This window comes from Bubalus bubalis, chromosome 3 (assembly GCF_019923935.1).
Source record: "Bubalus bubalis isolate 160015118507 breed Murrah chromosome 3, NDDB_SH_1, whole genome shotgun sequence".
In the NCBI taxonomy this organism is placed as follows: Eukaryota; Metazoa; Chordata; class Mammalia; order Artiodactyla; family Bovidae; genus Bubalus; species Bubalus bubalis.
Genome location: NC_059159.1, coordinates 72113436 through 72125510, shown reverse-complemented (window position 1 = coordinate 72125510; position 12075 = coordinate 72113436). Strand labels below are relative to the sequence as shown.

The window sequence follows — 12075 nt, the reverse complement described above, 5'->3', positions numbered from 1 at the left end:
TCTTCAGCACAATGTCTGGCACACGAGGTGTTCAATAAATGTTTACTAAATGAAGTATCATTGACTGAATGACAGAATTTGATCCATGAACAAAGGAACTCCTGAATCTACTTCAAAAGATAGTCAAGACAATAAAACTAATTTCCATTCTAAAAATTAGGACAGAGAGGCTTGGTGAGATGGAGTAAACGTTCCAGAGTCATACAGGAGTCACATGAGAGGACTGTCACCAAATCAAAAGTCTCTAACTTTTAATTCAATGTATATTACATCATGGCTCACGCCACCCCCGTTTCCCCAAAGAGGGAAGGCTAACAGATTCACACAAAGCATAACTGTGACGTCTGAAAATGAAGAGAACTAGTAACTAAAGGCCATTGAGAGATTCTCTAAATTAGAAACAGGCTTTGAATGCCAACTACTCAACTCATATTTAATTTCATTAAATCACCAAAATCATAAGCAACATCATTATTTTATGTATTACTATGGAAGAAAAAAATTCTGCTATTTATCATTTTAAGATACAACCATAAGGAATATCAGTTTCAGAGCTCATAAAATATGGAAAAAATGTCTCACAATAGATGAATAGGTATGCCTTGCAAACATGTATACCTTCTCTCAAAATTAAACTGACTTAATAACCATATATAGCTTTTTAATAAAGAGCTTTGTAAAAAAGTTGACTTATTAAAGTGATGCTATAACTTTTTCAATTGCAAAAAAAAAAAAGATCACAAATTCAGCAACAACAAAATTTGCTACCGTGAATCTCAGTAGTTGACATAAAGGATGCTGTTACCTTGTAGCTTGTGACAGCCAGTTTAGACAGTCCATCCACATAGGGTCCCAACACACTGTGTTCTCTGACTTTTAATGTCTGACGGCTTCTGCTCGTTAAAAACAAAAGAAACGATTTTCAAACAATAACCTGTTTAGGAAAGGACTCAACCACGGCTCCATAAAAATACAGACTGAATTCAATAAAGATCCCAAATAAACAGAACAGACTTGATCCCAGAAGAATTTAAACCAAAACTTAAGATTCTTGACTGGTAAGAAAAACTTCATAATGGAGTAAAATATCACATAATTCAAAAGGGTACACTGTGGGATGTCCACTACCACAAAGAATGCAGAGTTGAATAAATACAAACAATCTGCTTGTCACATCACAGAATGCGGCACATAGAGCAGAAAACTAGATAAATGTAAACTGCGCCAGAAAGAAAGCGACAGACCAGTCTCAATCGTGAATAAAGACAAACACAGACAGACAAAGACAGAGACAGCGGGCGGAATCTAACAGCGAGTCAAAAACATAAAACTGGACTGCCCGGGGCTGCGAGGTGGTTTTAATATTGAGAAAAGACTCATGTCTTTTATCAAAATGATAAGACTAAAGAGGAAACAAAAATATCATTTCCATAAATGATTTCAATAAACTGAAAAATGATTCAGTAAAATTAAATACTCATGAGTTAAACAATAAATAAATAAACCTCTTACAAACAAGGAACTAATAAAACCAGTAAAGGGAACCTGCCAAAACCCTACAGTTTACAGCATACTTAATGATATCAACCAAAAAATAATAAGGATATATGTTACTGACTAACTCTATGTGAAAAAAGCTCTTCACAAAGTATAAACATTTCTTTTTCTTTTTTTTTTTGGCTGTACCATGCATCTTTTGTGATCTTAGCTCCCCAACCAGGGACTGAACCTAGGCCCCAACACTGAAAGTGCCAAGTTCTAACCACTTGACCACCAGGGAATTCCCTAAACACTGCAACTTTTAAAAAGAATATTGATGGTAAGATTAGAAATGAGTCTTGTTCTATGTAACTCATTATTTTCTAATGATTTAGAATCTATAGTATCCTAGGATCAATCACCAAAACTTACTACTATAAAACTGTATATAAAAGTGCATAAAGAGTATTCAACTTAGTTCTGATCTCTGGATACATATTCTATTACAACTTTTTTCCTTTCATTTTCCCCAATTTCTTAAAGATAGTGCATACTGCATTATCTCTTGAGTAAAATATAACTACATTACTACACATAGTACATGGTGAATTAATAAAATCAGTACTTGAATAAAGTAACGAGGTCTCAAACAATCCTTCATTGAAAAGGAATCATAGAGCTTTTAATTCACTCACTTTGGCTCTTCAGAAACACTACAGAAATTCTCAAGAAACTCATGAAGGAAACAACCACAACTAACCCTTACTGAGCACTTACTATGAGCCAGTAAATATTCTAAGATCTCAGTCTATCTTTCATGACAGCCCTCTGAGATATTATGTAATGTTATCACCCCTTCTGGACAAATGAGGTCTAGAAAGCATAAGGAACTTGCTCAGTAGGTAACAAGTAGAAGACCGAAATCCAGCGCCAGGTGATTCCAAAGCCCATGCAGTTAATTACTAAACTATATACAAGACAAACATATAAGATATTATTAAAGGCTTAGCAAATCATAGATAGTGAAGCTCAAGTTAGGGCTTAGGTGGCTCAGTGGTAAAGAATCCACCTGCCAATGCAGGAGATGCAGGAGACTGGAGTTTGATCCCTGGGTTGGGAAGGTTTCCTAGCATAGGAAAATGGCAACCCACTCCAGTATTCTTGCCTGGGAAATGCCATGGAAGAGGGGCCTGGTGGGACACAGTCCATGGGACTGCAAAAGAGTTAGACGCGACTAAGCATGCATGCACGCAAAGTTCAAGCTACTCACACAAGCACTGTGGAGTATAAAACATGAGAATGAAGTCAGCTAAGAATTTCTAGGAAGAGTAGGTCTAGGGGCTCAAGGAAAGTGATGCTCTTCAGAGATGAAGGTGCAAGAAAAAGTACTGAAGGCAGAACAGAAAAAGTATGGGGCACGATATTTAGCAAATGTGGGTACCCAGGCCATGGTCTTCCTCCCTCTGGACTCTGGTTTCCTGTTTTGACATCTGTACATCTGTCCTCCAGTCCACTGAACAGCTGGGTCCCTTTTCAAATCCTCGACTTCTCCACGCCTCCACACTCGGGCACAGTTGTCCTCTATGCCTGAATTGTTCTCACCCAGCTTCTCAGTAACAAACTCCTACTCAGCACAAAATTCATCAAGCAATCCCAGTGAAATCGTCCCTTCTCTCCTGGGCAAAGACAGTTGGTCAGTCCCTCTTTGCTCTCACCTATTTTGTGTAAGCCTCCTTTACAATGCAAAAGCATTACTGCATTGATTTCATAACTTTTTGTTTCCAAAACTCCCAATCTGACTGGATAAAGAAGACGTGGGGCATATATACAATGAAATACTACTCAGTCATTAAAAAGAATGAAACAATGCCATTTGCACAAACATGGATGGACCAAGAGAGTGTCCTACTGAATGAAAATAAGTCAGACAGAGAAGGAGAAATATATGACATCCCTTGCATGTGGAATCTAAAAAGAAATTTTACAAATGAACTTACAAAACAGAAAGACACTCACAGACTTAGAAAACGTACTTCCGGTTGCTGGGGGGGAAGGGATCACTAGGGGCTTTGGGAAGGTCATGCACACACTGCTATATTCAAAATGGATAACCAACAAGGACCTACTGTGTAGAATATGGAACTCTGCTCAGTGTCATGTGGCAGCCTGATGGGAGCGGGGTTTGGGGGAGAATGGATGCATGTATACGGCTGAGTCCCTTCACTGTTCACCTGAAACTACCACAGTGTTGTTAATCGGCTATACCCCAATACAAAACAAAAAGTTTAAAGTCTGAAAAATAAAGAAAAACTCCCATTCTGTCCACTGTGAGCTCTTCATCTATGACTGCAAGGTGCCTGGCATCCAGGGGTTGCTCAATAAATGTTATGCATGTAAGGTTTTGAATAGAAACACTAAGTGCCAAGGATTCCGTGGCAGTGCAGGGGCCAAGGTTCTATTATATATCTGGCTGAGAAACTAAGATCCCACAAGCCACGTGGTGGAGCCAAAAAAAAAAAAAAGAAACACTAAGTACCAATTCAGTCTCATTCAGAAAGGCCTGCAGATGGTTATCTTTGTTAAAGAAATCAAGAGGCCTGTGAGGAGTTGATCAGTTTGGTTTTCTCCTGATGGAGGGCCACTGACTTCACTGCTTCTAAGACCAGCTTTCCTTGATCATCTTTTTCACCCAAACATAACTAGATGTGCCCTAGGCATCCTCCACACTTTCTGTAAGCCTCAGCTCACGTGGCTCTCTGACCTCCCCAATACTGTTCTTACAGCAATAAGCCACAAGCTGCGGTTAGTATCTGTTTCTTTCTCTCCATTGTTGCACTTCCTGAAAATGTGAACTCTGAGAACTCTGTGCAATGAGCAAATTTCCTCAGATACCCACTTATCTTCCTCATTAGCTTCAGTTATGACTGCAGAGTGAAGCCATCATTTTTGAAGGCTTTCTAACACTTTGAAGCCACTTCTTTCAAAGTCTATGCCACAAAAATAATGAGGGTCAAATCAAAATATTAGGGCTATGAGGTTAGCGCTGTTGTATTAAATAAAATCAATTTAAATACATAAGGAAAAAACCAAAGTCTAGGCCATGAAATGGGACAGTCTCTTCTTCGGAGAATCATTAAAACGAACCCTCTAAAAGTCCAGGTTTCACTATTTCTGATTATGCCTCTCCCTCACTTCACAGCCTGCAAACAAATGGATGAATTCCATCCAAAACTTCTTGTTTTAAAACAAAGAAACACCCTACTTGATGAAGGATACCCGTTATCCTGATACGCAGTAAGTTAACTATCATTACGTATTTTTTCTTTGTGGTTTTGAATATATCTGAGAGAGGCGGTATACAGCCCAAACACATGCTGCTCAACCACGCTTCCCAGCCCAACTGAGCCCAAGTTCAAAAGCCCAGAACTGGCTGCAGAAAGCCGCTTAATAAAATTAAAAACAAATCCCAAAGACAGGAACTAGATAAATAACTCTCTACCAAAGTTCAATATAAAACATTTCACTTAAGCCAATTCACGAAGTCTGCTTTAGTCTCTAATATCATAACATTCAAACCTCAAAGTCATTTACCCTTTGGGATCAAGAAGGTCTCGAACTTTTTCATTATAAATTTCCATGTAGGACACTTCTACTTTAAAACTCTGCTCTTCATTTTCTTCTTTCTGGGTTCGCTCAAAGAGCCCACTGCAGAGTCTTGGGATTAATCCAGGTTGGTCAGCCGTGCCCATCATGGTGTAAGATTTTCCAGATCCTAAAAAAGTGGAAATCATAGTTATTACTGTCTCCATGAGAAGTTTAAATACACAGCCCTCTTTCCATTGCTCATAATAAAACCCTAGCACTTAGCAAAATGCCCAAAATAAGGAATATACGCAAATACCATGATGACACTCATAAGCAGACTGGCTTTCCTATTTGTACATGTAAAAGTCACTGCTACACATTCTTTAGGAAGAAAAACAAAAACCTTCTTTAGCCACCCTTATACTTAAAAAAAAAAAAAATTACCTAAAATGACTGAAAAATTGTGAGGTCTGAATAGCTCTCTAAAACTGAACTAGAAAGATGCATATGATGAATGCTATGTGCTTGCTCCCAACCACTAATCATAGCACAAAAAACATACATGCCGTCTCTGCAGGCCCCAGAGCACATTAACTCTCTACCACTACCCTCTGGCAACAGCATAGAAATCAGAGTCATTTTTTTTCTAGTACAAATTTATTTTTTCCATTGCACCAAAAATATATATTCATTAGAGAACGTTTACAAAACCTAAGAAAACAGAAAGGAAAAAATTAAATCACTCATAGTCCTAAAAAGAATTTTATGTCTTGAATATATCACAGGCATGTTTCTCTTGAAGAACAATTTTCAACTGGACAAGCTATACAATAAATCCTGATAAAATCCTGTGTGTGTGTCACTCAGTCGTGTCCAACTCTGCGACACCATGAACTGCAGCCCACCGGGCTCCTCTGTCCAAGGGATTCTCCAGGCAGGAATACTGGAGTGGGTTGCCATTTCCTTCTTCAGATAAAAAAGACTCCTTCACTTTGTTATTTTAATTAAAAAAAAGGTTTGTTTTTTTTTTTGTATTGAGGTATATGGCCTGTTAACAATGCTGATGGTTTCAGGGGAACAGCAAAGCGACTCAGCCATACATACACATGTATCCATTCTTCCCCAAACTCCTCTCCCATCCAGGCTGCCACATATCATTGAGCAGAGTTCCCTGTGCCACACAGTAGGTTCTTGCTGGTTATTCATTTTAAACACAGCAGTGTGCGTATGTCCATCCCAAACTCCCTAACTGTCCCCTTCCTTTCTTGTTGGCCACAAAGGTACAAAAGTCAAAGCACTCCTTTATCAATCGTAACTGCTAAGATGCTAGCGACAGGTATTCTTTTTGGTATTTTCTTTGTTAGGATTGTTAAAGCTTAAAAAAAAAACATAGATTATGTAACAATTACCAGTCTGTCCATAGGCAAAGATACATGCATTGTAGCCATCAAAAGCATTCTGCAGGATATTCTCACCAAGGCACTTGAAAACATCATCTTGACCTGAAAGAGAAAAACACAGAGAAAACAGATGCTTTAAGCCAAAACCACATATGAACAATTAAAAATAAACAAAACCCTCAAAAATGCATCTTTTTTTTCAGCTTGTTTATCTACCAAACAAGATTTTTAAACTTGATGAATGCTTCTTTGGAAGCAGGTCATTTGTAGTTAGCATATGACAGAAAATGAGTGAAAAGTTCCTGATGATATAAACTTGAATAAACACTGGCCAAAAAAATAGACCAATGAACTTCTATTTTATAAAGAATCTGATATATATGCTTGGGACCTGGGTGGACCTGAATTCAACTATGGACCACTCAGCCAATGCTTCTACTGAGTGTGTGCTGAAGTTCAAAACAATGATATGTATCAAATTCCCTCTCCTTTTCCCTCAATGATAATGTTTAATTACAGATCAGCTGGGAGAGACAGGAAGGTCTGGGACGTTTTCTGTAGCTTTCAATCAAGAACATAGAGAGTATGGTCAGATCATCTTCACAGGCTAAATTAAATGTGTCAATAATCAAGTGACCTTGACAAATTATTTAACTTCTTTGAGTCTTGAAAATAATATGGAAGAACTGGATGCTGTTATGTTTGTTATATTTTGCACGCTATAAATAGCATTCCATTATGCCTCATTTCCTAATTAATTTACCAGGTTAGTGCATCACCACAATTCCGATACTGAAGCAATCCTTGTTTTTTTCCCGGGCCATGCCGCATGGCTTGTGGGATCATGCTGCTGCTAAGTCGCTTCAGTTGTGTCCGACTCTGTGCAACCCCATAGACGGCAGCCCACCAGGCTTCCCTGTCCCTGGGATTCTCCAGGCAAGAACACTGGAGTGGGTTGCCATTTCCTTCTCCAATGCATGAAAGTGAAAAGTGAAAGTGAAGTCGCTCAGTCGTGTCGGACTTCTAGCGAGCCCATGGACTGCAGCCCACCAGGCTCCTCTGTCCACGGGATTTTCCAGGCAAGAGTACTGGAGTGGGGTGCCATTGCCTTCTCCGTGTGGGATCATAGTGATCCGCAATCAAACCAAGGCCTTCAACAGTGAAAGTATGGAATCCTAACCACTGGCGTACCAGGGAATTCCCTGAAGCAATCCTTAAACTCATCAAAGGGCCCAGCCAGCCCAAATTAACCTCAATTTTTTGAAACAGCTGTAGAATGAACTGTTTCTCATGATAAAGGTCAACAGACATTCAATATTTAAAAGATTTCTTAGAAAACAGGTGTCACAAGCAATCAGGAATAAAGAAAATACAAGGCTGCCACTGTAGTCTTGTTTAGATTTTTTTTTTTTTATTAAATTTGGCAGTCGCTATAGTCTTAAACTTGTAGTGAAAAGGGGCCTGAGACAGTCATCACTGAGGAGAATAAAAGAACAGAATCCCAGAACAAATTTAGAGAGAATATGGCATATTCCTCTCCACTAAAGAGGAAATAGGAACACTGAAAGCCTAAGTGATTTATTCAAAGAGACAATCAGGACTGGAGCTTGGATTAAACTCAGGGTTTCCTTTCCTTCTCGGCTAGAGTTCTTTCATTTCACCAAGCTGCCTCTCTTGACCACATCACCAACATCTAAGGGAAGCGACGTGGCTACTGCATGCTATGGTCCCACGTGCGGCCCGGCATTCGTTTAAGAAAACCTCGACGGTGAACCCCGCTCATCTGCCTTTACCATCTTACATCACCAGCAGCGCGCTGTAATCTCCCATTTCCCAATTAGGTAAGCACTCTAACAGCAAAGACTGCAGGAAGGTCGCTGCACAGTTGCTAAAATTATACCACTATGAAACTGTATAGAAAACATGTTAAAACACCTGTCTATATTATCAGTAGTTTACAGGATGCTGGACTCTTACCTGCATACTTGTCTCTGACAGATTCATCCATAGACCAAAAACAGTGATCATATGCAAATACCTGTTGAAAATAAAAATAATGAAGTATGTGTTAAAAACAAAATGTAGCCAATGGGAATGTGCTGCATGACTCAGGGAACTCACACTGGGGCTCTCGAACAACCTAGAGGGGTGGGAATGGGTGGGAGGCTGGAGGGAGACTCAAGAGGGAAGGGACATGCGTGCACCTATGGTTAATTCATATTGACATATGACAGGAAGTAAACCCATACTGTAAACCCATCAATTAAAATATTTTTTAAGAAAACTGTAACGTACTCATGATGTTATAACAATGGTATAACTCTGATAACATGGTTCATAATACTGGAATAAAAACAACTCCCTGTCTTACAATGGAGGTTAGTTATTTACAGGACAGTCTTACAAAGACAAAGCACCCTGTACATAATATAGATCTTGAATTCACATGAAAAACTCTTTACAATGCGATGTGAAAAGGGAGGAGGTTACAAAGCAATATGTATAATATGATGGCTATTAAACACACAGAGTTACACATATAAAGTTCATTACTGTGTGGTAAGATTACTGATATCTTTGTTTTCTTTTGTTTTTATGTATTCTCTACAGTCTTACTATTCTTCAGAGAAAACAAAAAAAATGTAAAGATGATTATCACAGCATACTGAAAATGCAGATTCTTTAAATAAACTATAACACACCCATAGTCAACATACTATGTAGCTTTAAGAACATAGAGGAGGGGCTTCCCTGGTGGCTCAGACAGTCAAGAATCCACTTGGGATGCAGGAGACCTGGGTTTGATTCCTGAGTTGGGAAGTTCTCCTGGAGGAGGGCATGATAACCAACCCCAGTATTCTTGCCTGGAGAATCCCATGGACAGAGGAGCCTGCACGATTACAGTCCACGGGGTCGCCAAGAGTGAAGCACCACTGAGCAACTAAGCACAGCACATGAAAAAGTCTGGACCATGATCCCACTTTTGTACAATACTTGACACATATAAAAAGTAGGAAGACTATACAATGGAAATACTGGTAATACATAATGCTACTTTGTGAGATACCACAAATGCTTTGCCTTGACCTTTTATGCTTATTACTTTCTAAAATATGCTCTTTTTTAAAGCGATCTTTTAAGTATTTTTCACTGATTAAAATTTTTTGGATTTCATGTTCAATAATTTAGTCTTTAAAAAGTTTTAAGGGTAATTCCTTTTCAATTCATTTCAGTTTGCCTTTCAAACCCTTCCACTTTGAGTGTGCTGCCTCACTTCCTGATGACAGTTTTCCTCTTGGCTTTATAAGTTAGTTTGCAAGCACATCTGAATTGGGAGCTTGTTTTATGGTTTACGTGATTGCCTGTTCCTTTCCCCTTCCTTTGGCCACCTTTACACTGCCACTCCTAGCTACTGAAGCCCAGGTCTGGGTCTTTTCAAAGCCCAGTGTCTCTATTCCCTCCTATTTATACAGAAATTAGCTCAGTATGCCTATGTGTGCATGGCCAGTCATGTCCAACTCTGTGACCCCATGGACTGTAGCCCACCAGGCTCCTCTGTCCATGGAATTCTCCAGGGAGGAATACTGCACTGGGTTGCCATTCCCTTCTCCAGGGGATCTTTCCAATTCAGAGATGGAACCCGGGTCTTTTGCATTGAAGACAGATTCTTTACCATCTGAACCACCAGGGAAGCCCAATTAGCTCAGTGGTGGTCAAGGCTGTATATTGTCACCCTGTTTATTTAAATTATATGCAGAGTACATCATGAGAAATGCTGGACTGGAAGAAACACAAGCTGGAATCAAGATTGCCGGGAAAAATATCAATAACCTCAGATATGCAGATGACACCACCCTTATGGCAGAAAGTGAAGAGGAACTCAAAAGCCTCTTGATGAAAGTGAAAGTGGAGAGTGAAAAAGTTAGCTTAAAACTCAACATTCAGAAAACGAAGATCATGGCATCCGGTCCCACCACTTCATGGGAAATAGATGGGGAAACAGTGGAAACAGTGTCAGACTTTATTTTTCTGGGCTCCAAAATCACTACAGATGGTGAGTGCAGCCATGAAATTAAAAGACGCTCACTCCTTGGAAGGAAAGTTATGACCAACCTAGATAGCATATTCAAAAGCAGAGACATTACTTTGCCAACAAAGGTTCGTCTAGTCAAGGCTATGGTTTTTCCTGTGGTCATGTATGGATGTGAGAGTTGGACCATGAAGAAGGCTGAGCACCGAAGAATTGATGCTTTTGAACTGTGGTGTTGGAGAAGACTCTTGAGAGTCCCTTGGACTGCAAGGAGATCCAACCAGTCCATTCTGAAGGAGATCAGCCCTAGGATTTCTTAGGAAGGAATGATGCTAAAGCTGAAACTCCAGTACTTTGGCCACCTCATGCAAAGAGTTGACTCATTGGAAAAGACTCTGATGCTGGGAGGGATTGGGGGCAGGCGGAGAAGGGGACAACAGAGGATGAGATGGCTGGATGGCATCACTGACTCGATGGACGTGAGTCTCAGTGAACTCCGGGAGTTGGTGATGGACAGGGAGGCTTGGCGTGCTGCGATTCATGGGGTTGCAAAGAGTCAGACATGAATGAGCGACTGATTTGATATAATCTGGTGGCCAAAAGCCTTTTTTAAGCCTTCTTTCATGATGGAGCCTCACCCAAATCAGTTTTCACATGGATGAACTTCTCAGGTCCTCAACCACACATCAGGGTCCCCTCTAGTCTGCAAGGGCTGCACCTCAGAGGACCTGGGTCTGATCTCAAGGCCCAGTAAACACACTAATTCAGTCCCAGCCTTCTGCAAGCCCTCGAAGTGACATATGTTGTTTCTGAATACAAGGACATGATTTTTAATATTTTTAAATATGTTATCTATCCCTGATCTGAGTTTGGAGTTGGCAGAAGAATGTTTCTATGTGAACTCACAAGGCTGTCTGGACCCTAAATCTAAGAGTTAAGTTTTTTAAATAAGGAAATTAGATTAGGTTGGTAAATGAAGTATGCATGCCTATATCCACCTCCACCTGAAATTAATTCAAAATGATGGCGGGAGTGAGGGAAAGAGCCAAAAAGGGAAAGAAAGGAGACAAGAAGAGCAAGTTTTGGAAAGTCAGACTGCTCGCCGATATGTGGACCAGAAATTGAGAAACCCTGAAACACAGCTGCAATGAGACGGATGGCAGGTAGAGTTGGGTGGGGACCATGGGGAGAGCACAGGGCAAATAACTGCAGGAGGAGATGGCTGCAAAGCTGAGAGCAGCTCCGGGAGGATGACAGGGGAAAGTCAGATGAGTGGTCACGGCCCTGGGGGCAACCAACTAGATGACTGGCTAGAAACACCTTTAGCGCAAGGAAGGATCAGAACACCCACATCTGTGCAAAACAGTGACACCAGGCATTTGTTCCCTGGGGTGGGACGGTGATGCCGAAGCAAGGATAAAAAGGGTTACGGAAGTTTAGTATCTGACAACACCCCCAGAGAGGTGGGAGGCATGGAGACCAGCACTACCACCCAGCCTCATCACTATGTCGTACATTACTAATCCTCAACATTTCCCCAGAGCTAATCATGTGTCTATCAGCAGTCAAGGCTCACTATGT

The 12075-nt window shown here is 40.3% G+C and overlaps 1 protein-coding gene across 3 annotated transcripts in view; it reads right to left on the bottom strand.

Annotated features, from left to right (window-relative positions):
* Positions 1–12075, bottom strand: part of KIF13B (kinesin family member 13B) — a 211600-nt gene that overhangs the window by 120537 nt on the left and 78988 nt on the right. For all 3 annotated transcript variants that reach the window (XM_044939710.2, XM_044939711.2, XM_006064308.4), the window contains 4 exons: positions 8442–8502; positions 6474–6566; positions 5071–5251; positions 806–893 (listed from right to left, as the gene is read on the bottom strand). In XM_044939710.2, coding sequence (XP_044795645.2) covers positions 806–893; positions 5071–5251; positions 6474–6566; positions 8442–8502 — 423 coding nt within the window. The remainder of the gene's footprint in view (positions 1–805; positions 894–5070; positions 5252–6473; positions 6567–8441; positions 8503–12075) is intronic.